Genomic DNA, 27,329 nt, shown 5'->3' on the forward strand with positions numbered 1-27,329 from the left:
TACATGTCAATGCAGAGCAGGCATATGAAACAGCATGGAATTTGGTACGACGTTGGCAGGGGGAAGAACCATCTGAGTGGTGGGTGGTGAATGTTGAATATATAACAAATAATGCCAAAACAAGCACAATCCTTTACAGCTTTACACATCATGTAATGAAGAATACACAACCAAAATTGACACGGTGACAAGACACTCACAAGGAAAGGAATGATCAATACAGCAAATGAACAAGAAGTGGGAAGAGGGAAGAGGGAAGAGGGAAGGCAAAGCAATCTGCTCTCAAAAGGATTTCATCATTCAAAATGCTAATTAACTGCTGCGGGAATGAACTCGGTGTCTCAAATCACGCCTTGAAGGAGGAAAAAAACAAATACAAGCCTAGTACTTCTGCTATATGGTATTTTTACTTCCCGATTCCAAGTTCTTTTGAGATGTCTCTTGACAGGCTAAATTGCATAGTGTTGTGCCATGGGAATAGCGTCCGTGTAACTGGAAGCTTCCTCCGAAGATCCTGCATAAAAAATGGTCCAGAAAATAGAATGAATCATAAGTGTGTCCAAGAAACGAGCAAGGTAAATGTTCGAAGTTGAGTAATTTGGTAAATAATAAAACAAGATAATCCGACAAGAACGGTTCAATTTTCGGATGCTTCTGTGAAAGGTTTTAAACTTGCAGAGGGCTTTTCTTTTTCTCATATTTTCACAAGACACTAGACGAAGTATAAATAGTACCTTAAAAGTGGTGTCTGGCAAATTTGAATAGGATGCCTGTCCAAAGTAAAACTTTCAGTAAAGGGAAGTTGCACAAATCTGTTCCAGTATTAATCAATGAATAGATGTTGCAAACCTGAAGAGATGTCAGGTACTCTGTCTCATGGTGTCGGATGATGTTGGCAATGGAAATAGCACAATCTTCAGGGGACTGAAACAAATAGAACAAGTGTTACAAACAAAATAGATCAATAAAGAATGAGAAGTCAATAAGAGATCAAGTATGCTTCACTCATGAAATAAAAAATATCGAAGCATGATCCTTGGACAAAAATATGGGGTTAGTAAAACAAAATTAGAAAGACATTGGATTGTTGAATACCATTTCTTATCTGAACATATATTGATCAAAAGTGTTAGTATTCCTTTGAAACTAATATATCAATAAAGAATGTAGTTCATATTTCTAAAGCTTAAATATTGAAAAATATTAGGGAGTTCACCTGTGTTCTAATGCTTTTTGCAAAAATGGGGAAGAAAACTATAAGAATCCTATCCTGAATCTGAGTCCTCAACTTGAAGACCGCCCGGGAAATAGATGAGCAGATTGAATGATCATGGCCAGCAAGTATTTCACGCTGACAATTCTAGCAAACCCAATCACTATGCCGGGATAACATAGAGAAAAACTCTAGATGCCTTCAAATAAAGGTACTTCTTCACCATCTAACTGATCTGATGCATATTTTTGAATAATTTGGGGAAGAAAATGGACCTTGATTTCCACGACAAAGCATTTATGGACCTTGCATAATTAGAATCGTGCCACATAATGAAATATTTTCAATGTTATAAAAATCATGGCAGCCCCTTTGTTCTTAGCCTGGAGGCTGCAGAAAGAGCAGGACTATAGGAAATCATTTCCGGACTTTATGAAATGAGTGGGAGGCAGAATTGTGGATCATAGCCAAAAGGAGTCTCTCTCACACACAATGGCTCACCCCCTTCTTCCTCTTCACCCTCCTCTCTCTCTCTCTCTCTATGATTATGGTAGCCTATGACTACATTTGATTCCTAGAAAGTACCAAGGAAAGAAAAAAAATGCTAAGGAAAATGGTTTTCTTATATTTGGTTTTACTATGAAAAATTAAAAAAAAAAACAAATATTAATTATTATTGGTTTATGTATTTTAAATTTATTTGATTTTATATAATAGAGGAAAATAAGTGAAATGAGTTTGAGGAAAAAGGCTAGGAAGGTTGCTCCGTTATGCCTTTTTTGGTCCATTTGGAGGGAAAGAAATAGGAGAACCTTTGAGAATTGTGAATGTTCAAATCATTCTTTTAAAAGTTCTTTTTTGTATCTATTTGGGGATTAGGTAAGATAGTATATTGGGGTAGGCTCCTTGTTGACGCTTGATTTTGTAGATTGATTAGGAGCTCCGTAGGGTGCGGATGTTTTCGTGACCGCGCCTTTTTGTTTTTGGTTTCTTGTATACATCGTGTATACTTTCCTTTTTAATACAATTGCTTTTACCTATCAAATATATATATATATAATTTATTGACTTTGAATCTATTTTTATTTTCCTTCACTTTATATTTCCTTCCACTTTTCCTCTCTATTTTTTTCCCTCAAATTTTCTGGGAATCAAACATAGCCTACATGTATATTTACATGGAATAAGAGTTTAAAAGGAAGTAATTAAGGGTCATTTTGTTGCATATAAATATAATATGTGGAATAAGAGTTTACAAAAAGGAAGTAATTGAGGGCCCATTATAGTGTATTCATCATTTTCGTTCTACTTTTAAATCCATATGTAGTAGTTTGATGTTTTGAAAAAGGTGTGACACCACTTGGTTTCTTCCCTTTAAAATAGCAATAGAATATTTATACATATATAAATAATAACCTGAAATATTGTTGAATCCTTGCATTCATGTTTTGCATCTAACTGCACATTTCCCTCTTCAAAGTAATGGGCCCCCACCTGAAAGAAGAACAAAATAATTGGCATAATGTAGGTCTAAATTAATTCTGGCACATGCACTGAAAAATAAAACAGAAAGCACCAAGGGACTTAATAAAGAAGTCATAAAAGTTGTATCATATATACACCAGAATCAGTTAAAGAAAAATACCTGCAGTCTGCCTCTTACTTCCAGCATTTGCATGTCATCCTTAAATTCAATGTTCCATATTGAGCGCCAACTTCCATTGCTATACAAAAGTGCTAAAAATATTAAAGGAAATTGAACTAATCCAAATTATTAATGTTACTAATTTATAACTGTTAAGGTACAAATCTAATGATAGGTTAATAGTATATCCCATGCAAGCTGGTGTTGGTACAGTATCGATATCTCCTAAATAAATGTCTCACACACACATGCGTGCGCATACAAATGGACACATATATATTTAGGTTAGAAATATCCCAGCATTTTTTTATAGGTCTTATTATTAAAAAAACATTAGAATTAGAGTTGTAGGGTTGCGCCTGGCCAGTGCAATAGTGCAACACATGGGTAACGCTTGAAGGCTCCAGTAGCAAGCTACTGTAGTGAACCTTCAAAAAATTTAATTTAATATCATGTGGATCAATGGCCCATGTATCAGATATTAAACCAATAAGAACAGATACTACACTTGATCTTAGTCAACAGACCAAGAAAGGTATGAGATAGCCTAGCATTTTTAACAACTAGGACATCTTATTGTTAAGATTCTGGCATAGCTGCGACTTCACTATCTTCACGAAGTCCTCGAATGGCTTATGGACCTTCCTTGATTCTGCTTTGAAACAAGCTTATTTTCTTTTCATGTCCTTTTTTTTTAATAGGCGAATCAGAAATTATATGAAATGCACCTATGAAAAGAGGAGTGCAACAGCGTACACATGGTGTAGACAATAGGCATTACCAGGCAGACAAAAGAGAAGAGAGAACACAAAGGACAAGCTCCCTCCCCCCTTAATTGGAGCTCAACCTATCAACAGGAGCTATCATAGTCATTCAATGATCATCTATGTACACCCTAACCCATTCCAAAATAAATACATATGAAAGAAGATTCGTTGCCTTGGTCCATTTGTTCAACATCTTCAAAAGCCCTCCTATTTCTTTCTCTCCATTAAGGAGGCTTTCTTTCTTTTCATATCCATAAGAAAATAATAACTAAAAATGAGAGAGTAAAGTCCAAAGACAAAGCAGTAGGCAATAACAAACTATGGAGACAGCTCTATACCAGCCAAGGAGGGAGGGGAGATGGGGTGAGGGATATAAGAGAAAGGAGAGGAATTGAATTTAAATTACTAATTCCAGTCTTTAAAATGGAGGGAATTTTCAAATGCAATGGATATTAAAGGATTTTGCAGGAGTTTATAAAGCTTTCAAAAATGAAAAATGCTAGAATTTTAGAGGGTCTAGAATTCATTAAAGAGGTAGGGCAGAACTTCAATTGTTTTCCTCGAAAACTAACCTCACCACTCTCTCTCCTTCTTGGTCTTTCCATTGTTACTTCTCACTTCCCCTCTCCCCAGCATTTGATTCCAAAAACCACAGAAGAGTTATTAGAGATATTAATATGAGGAATTCCAACCAATGTGCACAGACCTGATTTAGCTATGTCACAGTATTTCCGTGTTCTTTTTCCCCTCTACAAACCAGATTGCCGCCTCTTTATCAATGGCTTTCTGCAGCTAATTACTTCTGACTAGAAATGCTTGATTGTGGGTCTCTTCCAGTGTGCTATCACAATTTAGTTAAGCATTAGCCTCACATAGATTGATTTATCTAACAAGGGTCTTTGCCATAATGTTGTATGATCAGTGAACTAGATGAGAAGAGATTGGACTGGCAGAGGATGAGGTGGTGTCAGAAATGTAAAGGATACTTTTCCTGGAGGTATTGACAAGGAATAGAGAACCGATCAGGCATATCCTGAAAAAGCGCATTAGATAAACTGAATTAAGTGTAGATCACAAACCATTTGGGGATCATCTAGGATAAGCCAATCTTATAGAGATGGATCATCCAAAGGGATAAAAGTGTAAAAAACTTAAAAGAGTGCATAGGTCCTAATAACAATAAAACTTCCATGTTGGAAACAGAGGGGATGGGGGCATCTCATTTCCCATATATTTCTTCTTCAAGAGAAGATAGAGAGCGGAAAGAGAGGTGTGGCAGGGTGTGCCATCTCTAGCATTGGATGCAATCCTGAAGGTGAGAAACCAGAGAGGGCACCCTCTTGTGCTCATAATCATATTATTTCTCCAACAGTCCAACCTCTCCTGTTGTCTGATAATTGCAGTGCAACAGTCCAACCATTTGAACTTTAATGCTTCTTTAGAAAATGACCTATCTATATCCTATTAAAGAAAAAAAAATTGTCAGAAGACCACTCTGTATTCAAATCCTTTCAGCAATAATCACAAGGTTAAAGCCACACCACTGAGATATGCCAAAAATGAAAAAAAGAAAAAGTAAAACCAAAAGAAAAAAGAAAAGAAAATTATACAGGAAGCCACCATGTGGAATGATATGGAAAATAAATCAACCAATCAGGGGTAGAGACAGCAAACAAACACACACACACGCATCCCAAAAAAAAAAAAACCAAGAAAAACATAAAAACAAGTAAAAGGCGAATAACAGTTACTACAAAATGTAACTTGACCAATTTCACACACCAGAAATTCTGTGGGCTATGTCTAGCCGCTGAAATCACCACTGCAAACTCAAAATCGCAACCAGGTCCTTCTGCATCTTTTCCATTTATACAGTAAACAGAGCAAACACCTTTTGGATATGCTTCACTAACATATTTGAGAATTTCTGCGTCCATCGCACATCTGCCATAAAAGAATATGACATTAATTTAGCAAAACATCTATACTTCTAGAGAGGGAAGTGGAATTCTTGGTTTTCCAATTTATTACTTAACCCTGATTTCCTTTAATACCAATATAAAAGATGGAATAGCTGCAAATTTAAAAAGGTGTCCCCTCCCACTCCCAACCCTTTTGGCCATTCATGCTCAATACCATGTGCATCATACTAGTAATGAGCAACATGTAGAATCCTCATGGTCCTGCAATCTGACCCACGTGGTGGATTAACCGTGTACAGAGAGTATTAGCAACAAAAACAATTAAAATTGCTATGTTAGTTCTAAGCATGGAATAGGGCAAGATTTTGCCTCCATCAGCTCAGGCATTACATTAAAGAAGCTGCTATTAATTTTTCAAAAAATTAATCAAATAAAGTACATGGGAACATATCTAACATAGATATCAACTCAATTCTATTTTGATTTACCTATAAAAAAAATATATATATCAACATAAGTGTACTTTGCAATATTGTAGATATTCCTTGGTGGAAATATGGTATAGCATGAAACAAACCACAAGGAGAAATTCATCTTTGACAACATTCATTAACAATAATACAGGAAAACTCACCAACCTAATAGAAGAATGCATCAACTATGCTAGATCTATGTTAGATGCTGCAAAAACTATGTTTTTGAAAAAAAATTGCAGAGAAAAGTATACTTTATTGCTTAGAAAAAGTGTTTATATATAAGCATACATTTGGTAAAGAAGGGTAGAAAAATAGGAAACCTATAGAATCCCTAGAAATCAGGAAACGGAATCTAAAATCTCTTAAAATACAAAGTTTGACTTCTAAACTAATTCAAATCTTCAACTCCTAAAGATCCGCCAAAACTCCCCTCAAACTAGTTCAAAGATGTTCAACATGCCCAGCTTGTCAATTAAGGGAGAATAGATGTTAGAAGGTAAGGCCTTAGTGAACAGTGAACACATCTGCCAATTGTGACTTGGAGGTTACGAACGGTGTGCAGATCACCCATTCGTCGATCTTCTCCTTGATGAAGTGTCGGTCAATCTCAATGTACTTTGTCCTGTCATGTTGTATTGGATTATGTGCAATACATGTCATGTTGTATTGGATTATGTGCAACACTTATTGCTGCCTTGTTGTCATAGTGCAATCTCATAGGTTCATCCACTTTTACATGTAGTTCTTTCAAAAGAGTATTGAGCCACATTAGCTCACAAATCCCAAGAGCCATAGCCCTAAATTATGCTTCAGCACTGGAGCGAGAAACCACTTGTTTTTTACTCCTCCTTGTAACCAAATTTCTAGCAACTAGAGTGTAGTAGCTTGATGTAGAATGCCTATTTGTGAGTGAACCACCCCAATCAACATCAATATAGGCTTCAACGTGACAATGACCGTGTTTCTCAAATAGAAGATTTTTGACTGGAGTATGTTTCAAGTGCCTGAGAATATGAGTCATTGCTTCCATATGACAATTCATTAGAGTGTGTGTGAATTGACTAACAAGGCCAATGACATAAGCTATGTTAGGTCGAGTATGAGAAAATAAATCAGTTTTCCCACCAATTGTTGATACCATCCTTTATATATGGGTGTTCCTGAGGGGTTAACACCCAACTTATAATTAGGATTGATAGGTGTAGTTTCGGGTTTGCATGCCAACATTAGAACCTCGTTTAAGAGGTTGAGGATGTATTTTCATTATGACACATAGATACCTTTCTTTGATCTTACCACCTCAATGCCGAGGAAATACCTCAAACTGCCCAAGTCTTTGATCTCAAATTCTTTGGCAAACTTTAACTTGATCATTTTCATCTCCTCAACATCAGTCCCTGTCAAGATAATGTCATTCACATACACGATCAAGGTTGTTAGTTTTCCTTCTGGCTGGATTTTGATAATGAGAGTATGATCACCTTGGCTTTGTCGGAAGCCAAATGAATAATTGACTTACTAAATCTTTTGAGCCAAGCTTTAAGTGATTGCTTCAAGCCATAGAAATATTTATTGAGTTTTCACACACTTTAACAACACTAAAGTATTTTTTGAAACCAAGAGAAGCATCCATAAACACTTCTTCTTCTAGATTTCCATGAAGGAATGCGTTCTTCACATCTAGTTGCTGCAAGGGCCAGTCGTTATTAACTGCTACTGACAACAAGACTAGAACGAAATTGATTTTGGCAACTGGAGCGAATGTTTCTTGATAGTCAATCCCATAACTTTGTGTGTATTCCTTCGCGACTAGACGTGATTTGTATCTCTCTATAGTGTCATCAGACTTGTATTTGATTGTAAACACCCACTTGCACCCCACAGTATTCTTCCCTTTGGGTAAGTTTGCCACTTCCCAAGTGTTATTCTTCCGCAATGCTTTGATCTCCTCATTGATGGCCTCTTTCCATTTTGGATCTTTCAAAGCTTCTTCAACATTCTTCGAGATAGTCTCATTTGACAGGTTTGCTACAAATATCTTATACTCTGAGTTGATTTTCTGATAAGAGAGAAAATGAGCAATAGGATGCTTTGTACAACTTCGCACCCCTTTTCTAACAACTAAGGGAAGATCACAATTAGTCTCAACAATTGCTAGGTTTTTCTTGAACATTGCAAGTTTAAGGACTTACCCCGGGTTCAAAAGATTTACTATGCTTTGGAAATAGAGAACTCATTCCTTGATTCACCGCCTGCTTGTTCTTCCCAGAGTAAACTTGAAGAGGGCAATTTGCAGGTACAGAAGTTGTTGATTCTTGACTTTGAAACTGATTTGAGACCTCCAAAGGAGCCTGTTTGGATTCATTGTCAGTGGCTGGAGTATAAGAAGGGTTTCCATCTTCTCTACATTCTCCCCCTGACCCGAAGCTCCACCTTGCATGTCAACACTTATGATATCTTCCCACTTTGGGAGTGGAAAAATATTTTGTGACTGGTTTTCACTACTTTTGTTCTTCCCCTGAAAATCAGGACCAAGAAAATGACTGTCTCTCAAAAAATGTAACATTTAGGGAGACATACTTTTTCTTGGTCGGAGGATGGTAGCAAATATAGCTCTTTTGATGAGGTGAATAGCCCACAAATAAACACTTTAGGGCTCTCGGTTCCAAGTTTGAAGAACTCCTAGCTAGAATGCGAACAAATGCAACTGACCTAAAGACTTTTGACGGTATGGAGTTTGGAAAATATTCAGTAGGAAAGAACCATTTAAATGATTCAAGGCGTTTGTTAGCAAGTATTCTAGAAGGCATCCGATTTATTAAGTAAGCTGCTACTAAAATAGCATCACCCTAATGAATCTTTCAACACTCCTAGCAAAGAGAAGTGACCAAGCAACTTCCAGAAGATGTTTATTGTCACCTCAGCAACACCATTTTGCTCAGGTGTATCTGTGCATGATGACTCATGAATAATTCCATTATCAATTAGAAACAAGCTGAGAAATCCACTAAAGTACTCTTGTGCTATTACTGGTCAAGTCCCACCAGAGATGCATCAAAAATTGAATACAAAAGTAACATATTAGGCCTTCTCCAAAAAAAATAAAAAATGTAGTGCTAATGTTATGGGCACCACTTCGTTATTGGGCTATTTCATCGGATTCCAAATTCTAATTATGTACCTCATAAGCGGAATGGTCCTAAACACATTGGAAGACTAAGAGGCTAAATATATATTCAAAAAAAAAAGTTTCATGCACTGGTTTTATGTCCAAACTAGCTTATTACACTCTAACTTCTGGTTAGGTGCCTATATACACAATCCAATCCTCATCACACCACAACCACAGGTGTGTGGTTTGTGACATACTGGTTCCTGTGCCACTCAGCCCAGCAATCCATTGAAAGGTAATATTGATAGCAATATAAGGCCTTCACTAGAGCAGAGAAGACCGATTGAGTTTTTAAATATTCTATTGAGTAAATCATTACTCAAAGAGTGCAGAATTACAGTCAAGATGCACTCAAAGGATTACACCTGTGGACATTTAGCAAGAATCAGAAACTCCTTCGAGCGTCAAAATTTTGCAAGTTTTAAGCTTGTATCGCCTACTAAAAACCCAGATGCTCAAACCTCCTACCAGCAACCCAAAATACTCATATCCATTTAAATGTACTCTCAAACAATCACATGGAAACATTATTTTCCAGGTTTAAGTAGTAAAGTGTACCGAAATTCCTCAACATATGCAGATGGCAGTTCTTCATCAGCAGCGGGTCTCACCTCTGTACAAACCTGAACCAATTTAGCGTGTCACAATAAACAAAAAGGGATGCCTATTAAAAAAAATAATAAACAAAAAGGATGGAAAACTTGGAGAACATGACTTGAAAAAAATACTGAGAGATCACAGATGATTAAAAGCGCATGAAGAAAAATATTAGCAAGAGAATAAAATGACATAATAAAAGTAAAAACAATACTAGGTGTTCCAAAATATATTTGGATCTTTGCATGCAAGGAACTACGCTATCAGCTAACAACTGATAGAATAAACTTAGAATAGGAATCAAGAACATATGATGTTTTCTGGAATCTATATAATTGAGATTATCACATCGCTAAATTTAAGTTCTAATTGTGTTTTTATCCACAAAGTTCCCAAAAAAATAGTATAAGCATGGAGTAAATTATTTTACGCAAATAATTACAGAAATAACCTGCATTTATGACATGTTTATCTAATAAATTGGTTTACAATATTTAAAAGAAGAAAACTAATGAAGAAAAGAGAGAGCATAATTTTTTTCCCTTTTGAAGTACACAGAGGACGATATCCTTCACCTATGGCTTAGGCCATTTGAAATTATGATCTTAGCTAAAAAGAAAAACCTTCCCTGCCAAAAATTACTTTCCTTCTTGATTCTTTTCATCCTTAAAAAAATGCACTAAACAGAGTAACTCACTTGTTTAACGTGGTCAATTATAGCAACATGGGCAGTTCTTGGGTCTAGATATTCATTCTTATCAAGCTCGCTAAATGATGTAACCAACACCTGCAAATGTATTAAGAATGAGAGAAAAAACCACCATTAGAAAATGTTCTCACAGTATATTCAATGAATTATGATTGTAAATCACGAGATCATGAATTGGCACCAAGTTCATGATAAAGAAAACAAAATAATGATTGAAGTCCACAAAAAAAAGGTCAAAGGAATGTTGCATGTACCATTCAAATGGAGATTTCAACACTATGGTAACTGCTATAAGCCATTCTAGACAACAATTGAGACATTCTCAAATGCAGGAAACTTTCAAATACAATCAAAGTTTACTCCTCATGACACCTAACTGACCCAACACACCATAATCAAATCCATCAAAATAAGTCACAACTCCACCTGTATTTTTCTCAATCCAAACGCAAATCCGAGTTCAAAATCAATGAGCCAATGTGAAAAATTAACCTAAACGCAGTCGAACAAGCATCAACAAATCCATCAATGATATTATACGAATCCTGAGACTCACATCTCCAGTTGTGCCGGGCATTTCGAGGCAAATCATGTGAGATTTGTTGTACAAAGGAAACGCCTCCGAGGCCGCCTCATTATACACATCCTCGTCGCTCAACACCGATCGCAAATCTGCAAACAATCACACAAAAAACCCGATCCACTTATCAAACGCAGAAAAACCTAATCCGAAGGAGAATCAAAAGCAAATGAGTTTCCAGAAGATGCATTCGTAGAAACAGAGAAAGAACACCTTTGGCGACGTATTGAATTTCTCCGGCGGGAGAGTTGAGGAGGAACCACTTAGCGATCTCCTTCTTCTGCTCGTCGCTCATCTCTACTTCTCCGCATTCGCCGTCGTCCGCCATCGCTGTACCGGTCTCGACACGACAGATCTCACGATGCTTCTCTGCAATTCCTCTATTCTCTCGATGCTTCTCTGCAACTTATCTACGCTCTCGCTCTCTCACTCTTTCTCTCTCTCTCTCCTCCCTTCTCCACCCCTTGAGGATTGGTTTCAGAGTCGAGCGAGGGAGGGAGAGGCGAGAGAGTGTGTGATGATGATGGTTAGAGAGTGGGGTCCACTGGGTGTGATCGAAATGATTTTGATTGGTGAGAACTCTGTGACTCAGGTGGTCAAGATTCTAGATGATCAGCGCCGTTTATTTTTTTAGGACAGAGGGCTGATAAACTCTGCGTTTCGATGCACGGAGAACTGGAGTAGAGTAGAGTAAGAAGAAAACGGCGTCGTTTCCGAGGACGTAGTAATTTATTTAACGCCACGAAGTTTTTGGCATTCGGAACGGGACGCCGTCAAACTCCATGCGCATTGTTTACAGCGGAGGCATGCCACAATGATTAGAATCACGTTGTACTATACTTTTATTTTTTATTTCTTGATTAAAAAATGTTTTTTCTTATTTGATAAATAAAAAATAATAATATTTTCTAATGAAAATTTTTAAGTATTAAAAATATTTTCTAAAATTACTATCAAACGAATTTTAAAAATGTGTTTGAAAGTAATTCTATAAAGTATTTCTAACATCTTTAATTATTGAAAAATAAAATTTTTTAAAGTATTATAAATATTATAAACACTTCGTAAAAATAACTATGAAATACATTTTAACAGTCTGTTTAAGAATAATTTTAGAAAGCATTTCTAACATTTTTAATACTTATAAAAATTTTAAAGTATTAAAAATATTAAAAACATTTCCTAAAATAATTACCAAATGAGTTAAAGTCTCATAAATTTTGAAATTTCATTAAATCCCTCCCTTATCTTTTTTATTTATTATTTTCACTTATTTTTCCTTTCCCTAACCTCACCTCATAAGTACATGTATTATTTTTATATTGCAAGTCCTGTATTTATATGATTTTTTTTTTATTTTTTTCTATTTTTTAGAATATAGTTTCTATTTTTCTTGAAAGAATTTAAAAAATAGGTATCTTAAAATTAAAAAAAATGGTCCTAAGTCCTAGCATGTTTTCAAATTTATTTTCTCTAAAAAAAGAAATAGAAATCAATATAAAGAAAGGATCACAACGGCGTCGTTTTGTTGGAAAACGTAACAAGTTAAACGGCGTCGTTTGGGAATACCAGTACTGCAGTACAAGGGTTTAAGCACAAAGGAAAGTACAAAAAAACCTCCAAAAATCAACAAACCACATATTTTCACAGGTGCAGTTAGGTCATTCCGCAGTCTCCTCCAGGCTCAGCTTCTTCTCTTGGCCCTAGAGTTTCAATATCTTCTCACATGAACTTCAAATCCGAAGAGAGTTTCGAATCATAATGAGATCTGTTGGATTCTGAATCGGTCTCGAACGTACTAATTATTTACTGATTGTTTCTCGGGAGAACAGTTTCCTGGAAATATAGCTCTATACGGTATTCGGGATTGGTTATCTCTGTGCCGCTGAATCGTTTTTCTTTTTTCTGTTTCCTTCTTTCTTTAGTTTATTCTCCACTCACATTTTGCAGTTTCGACACACTTATGAATGGCTTGGAGAGAGGTTGGGAAAAAGGTGCGTGATATGATTTTTGTTTTCAGCTATTGAGCCAAAAGGCAACATCTTTATCATTGAAACATTCAAAATTCACATATCATGCGTCTGGGAGAAATTTTCTGAATTCAGAATGCGTTACGCGTCTAGTGATTATTGGTTGGGTACTTGTGTTGTGTTTGCTTTATATGGAATACATATGCTAAGTCCATTGCTTTGTGAATGAATTGCTTGATGGGATTGAATTGGAGTGTTGGATTGGATAATTCTCATTATCATGGTTTATGTTCCATGATTTGATTACTAATCAAAAGAAACTAAGAATAATTGGAATGTTGAGCTCATAGGTGTCTTGGTGATTGTAGAATTGTTTGGATTGAAATGGATTCTGTTGTATTGGATTAATACAGCACGGATTTAATCCATTCAATGGGAAAATCTAAATGCCTCAACCTGTTAATTCTATTTTGATGGTACTTCTTTTCACAGGGTTAGTGAGAGTACGAGCATTGATATTGCTTTTGGGATTTGGACAACATTCATCTTAAGCTTGTGTATTATAGGCATTTTGGTTTTTCCCTTGAATGGATAATAGCAATACTTGGTTAGTATAGGAAGGGATCCTGGCTATTGACCAGCTTGTGAGGGTGGAGTATGACACTTCCTTCTTAAGCTATATGCACAAGAGATATAAACAGGGATGTTAACCTCCTACTACATTGTCTGGTGGTTCAGGCTTTTTGGTCCATGGTTTTTTCTATTTTCGTGGTATTGTGGGCCTTTCCGATGATGATATGAGTAATGTTTGATAACTGGTATTAGAAAGCCTTGAAAAAAGGAGTGGAGAACAATCTTGCCCTTTGGGTGATGAGAATCTTGTAAGGAAATGAAATTTAAGAAATTTGGAGAGGGAGGAATGCTCAGGATGGGAACTGAAGGAGACTCTTAGTAGTTTTGTATCAAAAGGAACAGCTATGACGGGAATAGGTTTTTAATGATTTTTTTTATTGGTTATCTAGGCTGTCTATATATATATATAACCACCTCTTCTTCTTTTTGTCCTTCTTTTTCTTTTGCTTTTGGGTATTCTCTTCTAAACATCCAATGTGCTTGGTTTATGCATTCTTAGTTGCATCTTCTTAATTTAGATTCAATGTTTTACACTTATACTTAATGATAAATACTCAAGTATTTAAAGTTATTTATTTTCCTTGTTCTAAGAAGTTTTACCTTGACCATTTTTGTAGAGCATTTGTGCCAATCTCACAAAAGCTTTGGCTTCAACAAAATCTAGAGATGTTCCTGATCCGCTTTCCACGCCTATTTTGGAAGATGCGCTGAAATCAATTTCTTCTTCCATCAAACATGTACCAGGTAAAATTAAAATGCATACACATTTTTTTTTTCTTTTTTGCTGCTTCTATGTGATAGTTTGTAGTTTTGCTTTGTTTATGTCTTGTCTTATGGTTATTAGTTTTTTTTTTCTTTCACATATCATTGTCATTTTATTACGGTTTAGAACCAATCGATTAATAGTGCCATATTTCATCTACTTGACTTGTAAACCGTATTTGTGCTTCCCTCCTCTCTCTCTCTCTCTCTCCCCTTTCTGTTGGTGTATATTTTTTGTTTTTTAATAAACTATATTACCTAGGAGGAAATAAACCATGAACATTGTTACCCACTCTCTGCTCATTTTACATGGTTTCGCATTGTAAAAAAATTTAAAAGAATCATAAAACAAAGTCAAGGACTAGTTTTATGATATCATCAATATTTAACTTATTGTTGCTTATGAAACTCGTTTTTTGTGTTGCAGTGTTTTCTGCGAGCCAATCGTCATTGGGTGCTGATAAGTGCCAGATTTTGCCCAACCGACCCTTAACACGGTAAGGCAACATCTTTTAATCTCCATAATTTTTTATTGACTCCAATAATAGATAAACTTCATCTAAAAAGGTTTTTTCAATCTTCACCATTATACTCTTTCATGAGCTCTCTTGAAAAATGTTTTTCTATAATCTGAGTATTTCCTGAGTTTAGGTTTCCATCCAGTCTAGCGCTTACTTGAATTCACTACTTCTAGAAAAGATTAACACATATGCTATTGCCACCCAAGAACTTTGGGGTAAATATATTGCTCAGAGTGCATGAGAAGTTAGTAATAAAAAAAGGAAGACTCTTATTGATTCTGCATCTCAATTGAACACATGATAGCTATTAATGATCACTTCTTTTTCCTATTAATCAAGTGGAAATTGGTCAGGATTCTAACCAAACAATTATTCAAACACAGACTACATTTCATCAGGCCTCATGGTCATGTGGAGAGGGGATGAGGAATGTGAAAATGAAAATTTATGGGTAGGGCACTTATTTTGGGTCCTTGTACGCTGTTGTGCATTTGGCCAAAAGGGTATGAAATGTTGGGAAAATTCATCACAAGTGAAAGAGGTTATTCTCCTTGTAACTTTTTTTGTTTAAAATTATGCTATACTTTACTGTCTTGGTCCACAGAATATGTGATATACTCCTGGAGGAGTTTTAATATTTGCTAAGGAGTAAATAATCTTTATTATCATGGCCCATTACTTGATAAACTATAATTGTATGTATGCTCTTGTTGTCGCACAAGGAGTCTAGAAATGGTGTCACCTTCATTTAATGTTCCTAACTTCCAGCTGAATGGCTGTATATTTGTATGTCATATTATATGAATATTGGGATTAAGAAACTGTTTTCATTCTTGCTTAGGCGTTTTCATGCAAGTCCTGGACTATTGGCTAGAAGAAGAAGTGATGAACCATTTGGTTTGAAGACTCCGAAGAGAGAGAAGTATGTGAAAAGAGAGAGTAAGATGCAACCGCCTGTCGAAGCTCCTTATGTGCATCCTAAACCCAAAAGAACTACCAAATCATTACCAGATAGAACAATTGACATATTTGAAGGCATGACCATTGGTGAACTTGCTAAGCATACCAATGAGTCAATATCTACTTTGCAGGAAATTCTTGTAAATGTAGGGGAAAAGTTTGACTCAGAGTTTGACACTCTCAGCATTGACATTGCAGAGCTGGTAGCAATGGTATTTCCCCCTTCTTAGTTGTGGATGTCATACAATGCTCTTTACCTCTCCCTCCCCTCTGCCCCCCTGTGCGCCCCCCCACCCCCCTCCTCTCTCTCTCTCTCTGTCCATATATCTATCAATCTATTATACACAACACACACACACACACACACACACATATATACACATATATATGGTGAAAAATAGGATAATGTCTTATTGACTGCTGGAAAAAAAAAATTATTTCAGCATGGACTACCAACGTATATTCTGATTGTGCATGAGTTGGCTCCAACACTTGTTTGGTTGGGCTTGGTGGATCTCCAAGGGTAAAATCAACCTTAATGGAGAATCCTTATAATTAAAGCCATTGTGGTCTTACCAGTAGCAAGCTAAAAATTGTGGAGTTCGAGAAGTCCAGTAAATTGTTTAGTCAAAATAATTTGATCCCTAGTAAGGTTTATTCTTGGGTCCCAATTTTCTCTATGTTACAGCATCAATCAGACGGTTGGGCACTTTGAGCTGAATGAAAGTTGCTCCCTTTTCTGTTTGGTGATTCTACAAAGAATATCATTTGTTTGCCTTGGTTCTAAATTACTGACTGCAAATTTCTACCCAGTGCTTTCAGCATTGTTTTCTATCACTATATGATGTGCTCAGTATGACTTGTGTTCTAGCCGCTATGAAAACTCATGACTGAATTTAGGGTTTACATTTTCACAGGAAACTGGGGTCAATGTTCGGAGGCTGCATTCCAATGAAGGGGCAGAAATTTTACCTCGGCCTGCTGTAGTAACAGTCATGGGTCATGTTGACCATGGTAAAACTTCTCTTTTAGATGCTCTACGTCAAACATCAGTGGCAGCCAGGGAAGCTGGGGGCATAACTCAGCATCTTGGTGCATTTGTTGTGAGCATGCCATCAGGAGCATCAATCACATTCCTCGACACACCTGGTCATGCCGCATTTAGTGCTATGCGAGCAAGAGGTGCTGCAGTCACAGATGTAGTTGTCCTAGTGGTGGCCGCTGATGATGGTGTGATGCCCCAAACTCTTGAGGCCATGTCTCATGCCAAAGCAGCTAAAGTACCAATTGTGGTTGCAATTAATAAATGTGATAAACCAGCTGCAGACCCAGAAAGAGTAAAAGTCCAGCTTGCTTCAGAGGGGTTGCTGCTGGAGGAGATGGGTGGCGATGTTCAGGTGGTTGAAGTTTCAGCAGTAAATAAAACTGGCTTGGATAACTTGGAAGAGGCTTTGCTTCTCCAGGCAGATTTGATGGATCTGAAAGCACGTATTGATGGGCCTGCTCAAGCTTATGTGGTGGAAGCAAGACTTGATAGGGGTCGCGGTCCATTGGCTACCGCCATAGTGAAGGCAGGGACCTTAGTTTGTGGCCAACATGTGGTTGTGGGTGCAGAGTGGGGCAGAATAAGAGCTATTAGGGATATGATGGGGAATTTGACAGATAAGGCTAAGCCCGCCATGCCTGTCGAGATTGAAGGGTTGAGAGGGCTTCCAATGGCTGGTGATGACATCATTGTTGTGGAATCTGAGGAAAGAGCTAGAATGCTTAGTGCAGGGAGGAAAAAGAAATATGAGAAAGATAGGCTTAGAAAGATTGATGAGGGGAGAACAGAAGCTCCGGAACCATCAGAAGATGTGCCTGAGAGGGTTGAAATGCCGATTATAGTGAAAGCAGATGTGCAGGGCACAGTCCAAGCAGTCACAGATGCATTGAAGAGTTTAAATAGTCCTCAGGTATTTGGAGTGACAATTATTGCCATATAGCTCATTTGATGTTTTCTGTTCACTTTTTAATCATGTTTTTAACTTCTAATAATTTCTCATCACTTCTTTTAATTATTATTAGATTTTTTTAAAAAAAAAATTATATATAGGAACCAGTGGCCCTTTTTCCTTTCATTTCTCATCTTTTAATTCCAATTCTTTAATTTAAGGCACTTGTCTATTCTAAAACATCAGCCTTTTTTATTTCTCTATGATTTTTTTGTTTCCTTCAAAGCACCACAACACAATATCTCAGTACATCCTGATCTTGGAAACCTAATTCATGGATATGTCTCTTCAATTTCTTTACAGGTTTTTGTGAATGTAGTCCATGTTGGCGTTGGGCCTATCTCTCAGTCTGATGTCGACTTGGCACAAGCCTGTCATGCCTGTATAGTTGGATTCAATGTGAAGAATCCACCTACTTCTCTCAGTCAGGCTGCATCTCGAGCTAGTATAAAGGTACACTTGTTGAGTTAACTGTTAACATTAGACCATTCATGGAATTTAAGATTTTATTTAATATTTTTTGTTTTTTCTTTGCAGTAGGTGCAGTTTAAATTATATTGAAAACGTTATTTGTATAAAAAAAACCTGACAAGACCTGTGCTTATTTTGATGGTTATAGGTAAAAATACATCGTGTGATATATCACCTTCTGGAGGACATTGGCAATTTGATTGTAGATAAGGCCCCTGGGACTTTTGAGACCCAGGTAGCCGGGGAGGCTCAGGTGCTGAACATATTTGAGCTCAAAGGTAGGAGCAAATCCAAGGGAGATGATGTGAAGATTGCTGGCTGCCGGGTGATAGATGGGCGTGTGACCAAGTCCTCAACCATGAGGCTTTTGAGGAGTGGGGAAGTTATGTTTGAAGGGTCATGTGTCTCCCTCAAGCGGGAGAAGCAGGATGTGGACACAGTTGGCAAGGGGAATGAGTGTGGACTTGTGATCGGAGACTGGGATGATTTCCAGATTGGAGACGTCATCCAGTGCTTGGAGCAAGTGAATAGGAAGCCCAAGTTCATTTCTTCAGAGAGTGGGGCTGTTCGAATCGAGTGCTGACGCATATCCAGCAATATAGGCTGCTGCAGATATGCTTTGCAACTTGATTTATTCGCCCCTGCATTTTTGTCAAGTAAACCGAACTTCTTCTAGTGTTTTCATTTTTTGACATATCTTCAGGGATCAATGGCTTCTTCTGCCCATTTAGCCCTCTACTTTAGAACAGCAAAAACTTACCTTTACAAGTCAATTTTGGGAGGTCAAGTCTGATACCTTCATTTTGGGCTTCGATACAATATGTACAATTGAGGAGCTTAAGATTATAATCTGTACAATAAACAGCTACCAATTATTTTTAGCTGTATATGACAAATCATCAATGATTATTCATCTTTCTCTTCTATTTTTGTTTGGTGGGATTTTGATTGTTTTCAGACATCTTTATAATGGTGATGAGCTGTTAAAATAGCCAGAGTCTGATTCTGAATGATTTTATGAATTTTTGTAGGTCCTATTTGTTTTTTTAGTCGTTTGTGTATCTGTGCTACTGAATTCTTCATATGAAAGGTGGTATGCAGTTAATTAAAATGACCACAGTTTGAAATTTCATTGGGATTTTGTTGATTTTTTCAGTGGTTTGTGTATAGAGAGGTCTGTTCTTGAGTCTTTTGTATTAGTGATGAGCAAATTTTCAATTTCTGAATGATTTTTGCAGGTTTGTTCTATTTTATTTTATTTTTTAATTTTTCATTCGTTTGGATGTGTTTGCCATGAGTTCTCAATGCATGGCAAGAAGTCTTTAAAATGGCCACAGTTTCGAATTTGTGCATGATTTTGACAAATTTTTCGGGGTTGTTTCGATTTTTCAGAGGTCTGTGTGCATGGGAGTGTCTGTAAGTTAGATTTTGTAGTTATATTGATGTCTCTTTGGTTACTAGATGGCATTTTGTGTAGGTTAAAGAGTTTGTTTTATAGTGTTTTTAAAAAATATTTTTGGTTTAAATTATTATTATTATTATTTTAAAAGAAGTGTTTGATAACGTTTAAGAAACATTTTTTAAAATTTAAAAAATTATTTATAATATTAAAAAATCATTTATAATATTTTTGGAAGGCTTGACATTGACGAATGATTGAATTGCTAGTGGGTTTGGGTCTAGTATGTTATTTTTGTATTGCATCTGGGTCCCACTGTTTGGTGCTCTTGAATTGATAGATTATTGTTTTTGGTGTCTTTGAAGATTGAATTATTCTTTAGGTGGGTTATTTTATTTGAAGTGAGAAGTGAGGAATCACTGTGACCGTTGAAGAGAATGAAAGTACGCATAATCGAAGCGTACTTTTCTGCAAATTTTTTGGTACGGTAGCTTATGTTCGTGTTGGAGCATGACCCAGTTTCTTTTTGGGCAGCAAATTTCATCTTTAATCATAAGATCTTTAGCTTCAACTAAAAAACATATAAAAACAATTTATTATTTTTAAATCTATTTTTCTATTTCCTTCAAATTTTTCCTCAAAATATTCAACAACCTATAAAAGCTTTTTTGCGGCTCAAAATGAAATTTTTTAGTCCAATCACCGTGTCCAGAAACATAGCAACAGATGAGAATGGGGGCAAAAACAAATTTCTATGGAAGCCGCTGGAGCTGTGGGCCTCAATACCATAAGCCCCACCAATGTCGAACTCACACGAAAACTGTCCATGCATTTTCTCTATTTTTATGCGACTAAAAATCTGGTGCTGACTGAAGCAAATTCTAAATTAGGAAGTACATGTACCTCCAGTTATATCCCAATTAGCAGGCATTCCACTGTTGTAGTATATTGGCTTCCAAGAATTGTTTCCACGCCTTCAAGGGCCTAATCTCTTGAATGCTTGCAAGTTTTTCCTCTGCCCTCCGGTTCAAAAATAAGCCCCTGGCGGCGAAACCCATTAGCTCTGTCGGGTCCATGAAGCCGCGAATCCTTGACACAATCCCGCCTTCATAGGAGAAACCCATTCCAAAATACCTCTCAGATGGAGCATGCTCTTGGGTGTTTGTGACATTTAGCTTCATTGGGGACTGGATTTCTAGTCTCGATGATGAATCATCATCCTCAGAAGTGATATAGCTTCCCATGCCAAATGATTCCCAATCAACTTGGTGCAAAATCCCAGCAGCCCGCTCTGTCGTTTGCATGTCATGATTTTGCAGTTGAATTGAATGTTCAAGGGTTAGTTTATCGACTTGCACTTTTAATTCCTGCAGTCGATGGCTGACCCTTGAAGACACTGCATCATATAGTTTTCCTCTTGACATATGTTGGGTTTGTTCCTCATTCAGTAAATCATCAAAATGAATGGGATCACCAATAAGAACTGTCACCTGTATATTCCAAGTACATACAAGAGAGTTATTAATCTAATAGTGCAGCTGCAAAATAAAAAATAATATCTTATACCTTAACAAGGCTATTCAAGCGAGATTATAAGAACCAAAAGGTTTGAGCTGATGGTAGCGGTGACCATTGTCCAACCGAATATATGGTCAAAAGTTATTGATTTTTATTAGTATCAATGGGTGGTACTCCAAACGGGCACACGTCCAATCATTTGGAAGCAAACTTACTGATCCAAGCCATTCAGGCGGTACTTCTTGGGAAACCATGGAAATGTATAGCACCGCCAGACAAAATTATCATTAATCTCACAAAGCACCATAGGTTGCTGGTAAGTGAGGGGGTGCAGTTAGAGGTTCATTATTCTTTAGGTTGGGAGGAGCTGGAATGTGAGTGATTACTCCTAAAACAAGGATGGTTAGAATCCCTGATTGCTGGGGCTCGTAGTTGAGAGGTTGACTATTTTATCCTTTTTTGTTAGTTTCAAGAGGAGCAGTAATGTTAGTTTTCGGTATTTGGTGCATGAGACACCAGTGGTAAAGCAAAATAGATCCTTTGCTAAAATAGATAGCATAGATGAATGACATGGGTTTTGCTAGTGTAATCCCCATAAAACCATTAGACCATAACAAATAGTTAACTCCACAACAGCTAAAATTTATGCAGACACAGAAAAACAATTGTTATTGCAAATAAATATAGAAGTTGTCAACACCATTAAATTCAAAGTGCTTGCCAAAATGTTAGCTATTTGTGGTGTCATTCAATTGGTATAATGATGAACACCATTCTAAAACCCATGTTATGGAGTGGCTAGAACGTGCAAAAAAATGTTGGGAAGGTGGCACTAATAGAAATGAACAAGAGCTATCAGATTACATACCGCCTGACCAATCCTAGGGAAGTTTGCTCCTATAGGCATGACCTCTTGCATCCCCGTATGCACAAATGGGACAACAATTGGGGTATTGTCTGCATCCAAGACCAACCTGGCAGGATATGAAAATATAAAAGTAAATATCATGTTTCAAAGAACATAATAGCAAACAAAATCTAATGAAGAAAACACAATAATAGACTGGAGATGCAATTTTAACAGAAAGTATCTTTTATCAACAGGTCTCTCTTTTTCTATCTCAGGTTGTTCATGTTTGTGCTTGCACATAAATGTGTGGCAGTGAGGATAGGGGTTAATGTGAGATTGTGGAAACAACCGACAAGACTGACAATTCCTTAAACATTGATAAACCCAGAACAATAGGTATCTAATCATTTAGTTCAACAATTATTCAGAGGGACTATTTTAAGAGTGTATTTGATATTTTGCCAGCATCCACAACTATCCTGAGCATAGTTACCAGAGAATCTCTACCCAAGGGAAAATCTGTTTGCTTGCGTATAAAACTTTACTGGTGAACCGATTGGACACCATCCAAAAAAACTTAGAAAACACATTTTTTCTATTGAAAATTTGAAATATTGTCAAAGTTCACATGAAAACGAAGTTTACAACCAAATATTTAGATAAAATAAATGATAATTTGAAATTTATCTATTTCTACTCCTTGAAGCTTCAAGAGGAAGGCTTTCAAATTCATTTCTTACGATCTTAGCATACTTCATATTGAATTTCTCAATTATCTTTAAAATATTTATCTATATAACATTCCTCATATTTTCTTGGTCAACTTTCTAGGTTCCATTTTCCATATCAGCTCTGAATTCCATTTAAAGTATATCTTTGATGACCCCATATATAAATACAAAATGAAATTCAGATATCATATAACATTAAATGGTAACATGGACCAGCTTTAAGAATTGTTTCTCCTTCCACCAGGTAAAATCAATGTATCCATGCAAAAGTAAAATTTAAAGAATTTCCTCCTTGTCACTGACCACTCCATGTCACTGCAAGTTCCTTTTTCTTCCCTCATACTTCTTTTTCTTTTGGATAGGCAAGAAAGGGGAGATGGTAGTCATCATTATTAAATGCAGAGGAGCAGTTGGGAAATATTCAGAACCTAAAGGAGCCAGCTTTATCAGTATCAGTAGTAACAGTTTGAGTTAAAAATTCTCTTCATTCCTCCATTCCCAAAGTCTATATGATAGTTTCAAGTCTAGATTTTGTGGTTCTAGCATATTCTAGTTATGAAATCATCTGATTTTCAGTAAAAAGCAAAGCCATACATTTTTTAAAGACTGTTTGAGATAATCATAAAAGAAGCAAATGCACCCTGTACAATTCGCAATATCACTGTATCCTTCCGACATTAAACTCATTAAACATTTCAAAAGTTAATAATATCAAATATAAACTCATTAAACTACTCACCTCCCTACACCTCTCTTGGCAGACCCCATAGTTTTCCCACCATCCCGGGAACGACTACCTTCTGGAAAGATGTGAACCCAACCTCCACTGTTCAATTTTGAAACAGCCATGTCCATGCCCTGCAGCGCGCTAAAGAGATAACATGAGAACACCATATGATATAAAATAACATCAAGGAGAATAATGATATAAAGCATCAACAACAGCCAAAAAGATATAATATTAACTTCAGAACTAAAACCCAATACACATTGTTACAGATTGTAGATGTTTTCCCCCTAAATTAGTGTCCAGAATTAGAGAGGAAATTCATTCAAGTAGTAACATAAGTAACATATAGACACAAAATTATTTCAATATCAAGCACAAGTCAGTATCTATCACACGACCTTTACCGACCTCAGGTACACAACAGTAAAGGTTCAAACCATATTAAAGAGAGAAAAACAGAATAAAGCAAATCAGCTATACAATCTTTTTAACCAATACACTATTTAGGCAATTTCTTCGATATTCCTTGTGAGTTCAATAAATACATCAATAAAATGGCTACTAACTACTTGTAAATAGCACACCAAACATGGACTTTTTGTAATAGAAAACTTCCGAAGGGTAATAAATCTGCCTTCATATTTAAGTCATCCATTATGTAGCTCTTAATCAGCTTTCGACAATTATATAATTACTAGATAGACAAAAGGACATACTTAAAGAGGTACCTTCTGGTAGATCCCTTCGCCACGAGAAACTGGCAAAACTTTGACACATTGAAAGAAGGCAGAAGTCACTGGATTCTTAAAACATCGATCAGTTGCACACATTGTCCATCTCAAGCTTCGAGCATCCAATAGAACACTTGGTGGAAGTAATGAAGCAATAACAAGTGGATCATCCATAGAAGCAACATGATTGCTTACCTACAATAAAAAACAGTCAGCACCACCTAGAACAGGAATGTAGGGTTTCAGGTCTAATAGGGTAAAAATCATGATATGGTGGACATGAGAAATGGAGCAACTATGAATGCTTTCTCTTAAATCCTCACAGTTATTTTGCTTCATACCGTTATTAGAGGCTTATTCTCTGGTCTATGCAGCAATACTTCATGCAACTTTTCTGCACCATATACCTGTGATGCCAACCAATACAAATCCATCCTTTTAAATCTCAAAAATGACCAAACAGGGAAGGAGGGAAGTTGACGAAATGAATATAATTGTATAAGTTCAATACCGGACACACTTCCACATACTTGGACACGATTAAGGCCATGCATAAATACATAACAAACATTTCCAATAACAGGAACTGCAAGTGCTTGAAGCATGCGCACAAACACTGAATCTTCTTCTGCACCAATGTCCTTGCCAACTGATCACAAGAAATTCAAAAATCAGTAATCAGGTATTGCATGTGCTACATCACATTCACACCTGAAACAAAGTATATAACAAATGCTCTGCCTTACCAACCTAAAAATGCAACTTCAAAAATCTATTCTAGTTGGCCTAGAGCAGAGACCCAGAACATTATGACAATATCCAAGACCAAGGAAATCTTAACTTGCCCTGACCAGAATGCATTAGCACTATACCTTCGGACATCAACCTTAAGCACCATCTATCTAATTTTTAATCGGAAATTAGCAACAGTTTATGGTTCTTATCTTTCAAATACCAAGAAATTCATCAAATCATCGATGGTCATTGCCAAAACCACTTTAACTGACTCAAACTAGTAGAACATAATTGTGATCATTCCATTCTATATAGAGCCAAATTTCCCAGGAAAATCCTCAATTATAATCAACTCATCAGGATACAATTTCTGATGACTTTCTGGCAAAGTCTATTCGTTTCTTGGACAACAACGAATTCGGATTCCATTAGCTCCATATTTTCACCATAAACTTGGACTCCATTACTCCATGTGAAAAAAAAAAAAAAAAAGAGAGAAACCGAGACCTTCGCACTATCATTCTCCATTACTATTCCCCCCAAAAAATAAACAGTCCAACAAAAACAAATCAACACAAGAGATATACCTCGTTTGCGATAGAAAGCTGAAGAAGACGGCAACGAGTCTCTGCGAAAATCACGAACTCGGCGAAGCCATCTCTGCAGCGTCGAAGAGAAATATCCGTCAGTGGAGAACATCGGCAGGCGGCGATGACGATCGACGGCGATTCGGAAGCGGTCTCGGAGCCGAAGCTGCAGAGACCGAGCTCTGCTCTTCCAAAGATCCTCCATTTCTGAAACTCCACCCGCGATCCCCAGGGGTTCCTATTGTTTCTAGAGGGAGAAGCAACAAAACTGAAGACTCAGATCCTAGGGTTTCTAGAGAGATTATAAATGTGCTTCCATTAAATTTGCAGTGGAGGGAGGGAGGGAGAAGAGAGAAAGAAAGAGAGAGAATGCGAGGTGGGTTTAGCTAAAGTGCACGATGGTGCGCAGTGCGCGAGGCTCTGGAAATATCTTGAGGCCCAGGGTTACTGGGCCACGTGGGAGAGAGAAGATAGATATCCACTCATATGTTGACACGTGCACAGTTGGAGCGAAAGAAGAAAAATCCATTTTTCTTCTTGGAAATACCAAGGGACTACGGATTATGCCCAATATGTCTCGTCCGTATTTTTGGGCCCACTTGGAAAAAAGGCAGACCTGTGTGCTTTTAATTTTAATTTTTAAAAAATAGAAAATAATAAGAGAAGAATTCTCTAAAATTTACCTTATTGATTTTCAATAATTATTTTAAAAATTAAAATATTTTTTTAAAAAAATCTGACCTTAAATTTTAAAAATTTTAATAATAATTTTTAAGAATATAAGATAAGTTGAAAAAAAATTATACAAAAATTACACCAAATTCTTTCTATTTTGGATTTGTATATTAATTTTATTAATTCTTACTTAAGATTTTTATAAAGCATTTTTTTAAATTTCATTTAACCGTTTTAGTATCTAAGAGACTCTAAATTTAAATTTAATTCGAAGTCAAATATATAATTTTGAAATTTTAGTAAAAGGAAATTTTAATTAAAATGTCAAAACTTTAATTTACAATATTGGTATTATGAAGGTGTACAAAATTAATTTGGTAAATTATTGTTTGTTTTGATGCATTTTCTTTTCTTTTCTTTTAAATAAAAAACTTATTCATTTTGTGAAACATTTAAAATGGTAAGACTGGTTATGTTTTTTAAAACTTGTTTTTAAAAATTATTTTTAAATTAAATAATAAAAAACAGTTTTAAAAAATATGATAAAATAGACCTATATATATATATATAACAATGTTATAAATTTTTAAAAACAATTTTCTGTTTTAAAATGACATGACCAAACATGCTCTAATTTTTTTAATTTCTTGATTTTTTTTTAAATATCACACATTTTTAACATAATTTTTTTTAGGTAAAATAACAAATGAGTCCGACCTTTGTCCAAGCATTGGATTGAGCTCCACTATTTTCCCATTAACTCAGGCTTTCTTTGTTGGGCCCCAAAGTGGCTCCTACACATTGGGGCTGGTTAAGGATCAGGCGTGTAGGCCCGGCCCAAAAATTGGCAGACACTGAGGAGCAGGAAATTTTAAAAAAATTATTGACTTGCCCGTTATAGACGTGGAATGATACATGTATTTTTTTCTTCTTTCCATTGAATATTATTTAACTATTAATTTCAAAACTTGATGGCGAAAC

The 27,329-nt window shown here is 36.2% G+C and overlaps 3 protein-coding genes and 1 non-coding gene across 5 annotated transcripts; 1 reads left to right on the forward strand and 3 right to left on the reverse strand.

The window, feature by feature from the left end:
* Positions 1-77: 77 nt before the first annotated feature.
* On the reverse strand, positions 78-11,647 carry LOC117931009 (F-actin-capping protein subunit alpha). The gene is made up of 10 exons (XM_034851848.1): positions 11,295-11,647; positions 11,058-11,173; positions 10,490-10,579; positions 9,754-9,818; positions 5,408-5,569; positions 2,859-2,937; positions 2,630-2,707; positions 850-924; positions 735-770; positions 78-514 (listed from the first exon to the last, which is right to left on the reverse strand). Exons 1-10 carry the CDS (start codon positions 11,407-11,409, stop codon positions 407-409), a joined length of 924 nt encoding a protein of 307 aa, XP_034707739.1. The 5' UTR covers positions 11,410-11,647; the 3' UTR covers positions 78-406.
* LOC117931476 lies at positions 3,207-3,397 on the reverse strand. Its single transcript, XR_004654049.1, has one exon. It is a non-coding gene; the product is annotated as a U2 spliceosomal RNA (small nuclear RNA).
* Positions 11,648-12,753: 1,106 nt separating the features above from the next.
* On the forward strand, positions 12,754-19,322 carry LOC117931140 (translation initiation factor IF-2). The gene is made up of 8 exons (XM_034852045.1): positions 12,754-12,938; positions 13,032-13,075; positions 14,302-14,428; positions 14,874-14,943; positions 15,809-16,139; positions 16,845-17,882; positions 18,225-18,374; positions 18,541-19,322. The coding sequence occupies exons 2-8, from the start codon at positions 13,049-13,051 to the stop codon at positions 18,973-18,975; spliced, it is 2,178 nt and encodes a 725-aa protein (XP_034707936.1). The 5' UTR covers positions 12,754-12,938; positions 13,032-13,048; the 3' UTR covers positions 18,976-19,322.
* Positions 19,323-20,434: 1,112 nt separating this feature from the next.
* Positions 20,435-26,049, reverse strand: LOC117931318 (tafazzin). Of its 2 annotated transcripts, XM_034852268.1 has the most exons (7): positions 25,674-26,049; positions 24,882-25,000; positions 24,693-24,758; positions 24,349-24,546; positions 23,630-23,748; positions 22,178-22,283; positions 20,435-21,281 (listed from the first exon to the last, which is right to left on the reverse strand). In XM_034852268.1, exons 1-7 carry the CDS (start codon positions 25,876-25,878, stop codon positions 20,712-20,714), a joined length of 1,383 nt encoding a protein of 460 aa, XP_034708159.1. In that variant the 5' UTR covers positions 25,879-26,049; the 3' UTR covers positions 20,435-20,711. The 2 variants fall into 2 exon arrangements, with proteins under 2 accessions (XP_034708159.1, XP_034708160.1); XM_034852269.1 differs by lacking the exon at positions 25,674-26,049 and having other exon boundaries at positions 24,863-24,974.
* Positions 26,050-27,329: the final 1,280 nt, after the last annotated feature.

The sequence above is a fragment of the Vitis riparia genome, chromosome 14, assembly GCF_004353265.1.
Source record: "Vitis riparia cultivar Riparia Gloire de Montpellier isolate 1030 chromosome 14, EGFV_Vit.rip_1.0, whole genome shotgun sequence".
NCBI classification, from domain to species: domain Eukaryota; kingdom Viridiplantae; phylum Streptophyta; class Magnoliopsida; order Vitales; family Vitaceae; genus Vitis; species Vitis riparia.

Bases quoted from the DNA above. Each gene is read 5' to 3' on its own strand.
- LOC117931318 (XM_034852268.1), bottom strand. From the start codon at position 25,878: ATGGAGGATCTTTGGAAGAGCAGAGCTCGGTCTCTGCAGCTTCGGCTC. The intron at 24,759-24,881 runs GTATGTGGAAGT...TTGGCATCACAG, and splicing joins ATGGCCTTAATCGTGTCCAA to GTATATGGTGCAGAAAAGTT. The intron at 21,282-22,177 runs GTATGTAATCTG...TGGAATATACAG, and splicing joins TCCCTAGGATTGGTCAGGCG to GTGACAGTTCTTATTGGTGA.
- LOC117931009 (XM_034851848.1), bottom strand. From the start codon at position 11,409: ATGGCGGACGACGGCGAATGCGGAGAAGTAGAGATGAGCGACGAGCAG. The intron at 9,819-10,489 runs GTGAGTTACTCT...AAATTGGTTCAG, and splicing joins TAATTGACCACGTTAAACAA to GTTTGTACAGAGGTGAGACC. The intron at 5,570-9,753 runs GTACACTTTACT...CTTTTATGGCAG, and splicing joins GCATATGTTGAGGAATTTCG to ATGTGCGATGGACGCAGAAA.
- LOC117931140 (XM_034852045.1), top strand. From the start codon at position 13,049: ATGGCTTGGAGAGAGGTTGGGAAAAAG. The intron at 16,140-16,844 runs GTATTTCCCCCT...ACATTTTCACAG, and splicing joins TTGCAGAGCTGGTAGCAATG to GAAACTGGGGTCAATGTTCG. The intron at 18,375-18,540 runs GTACACTTGTTG...TGATGGTTATAG, and splicing joins CATCTCGAGCTAGTATAAAG to GTAAAAATACATCGTGTGAT.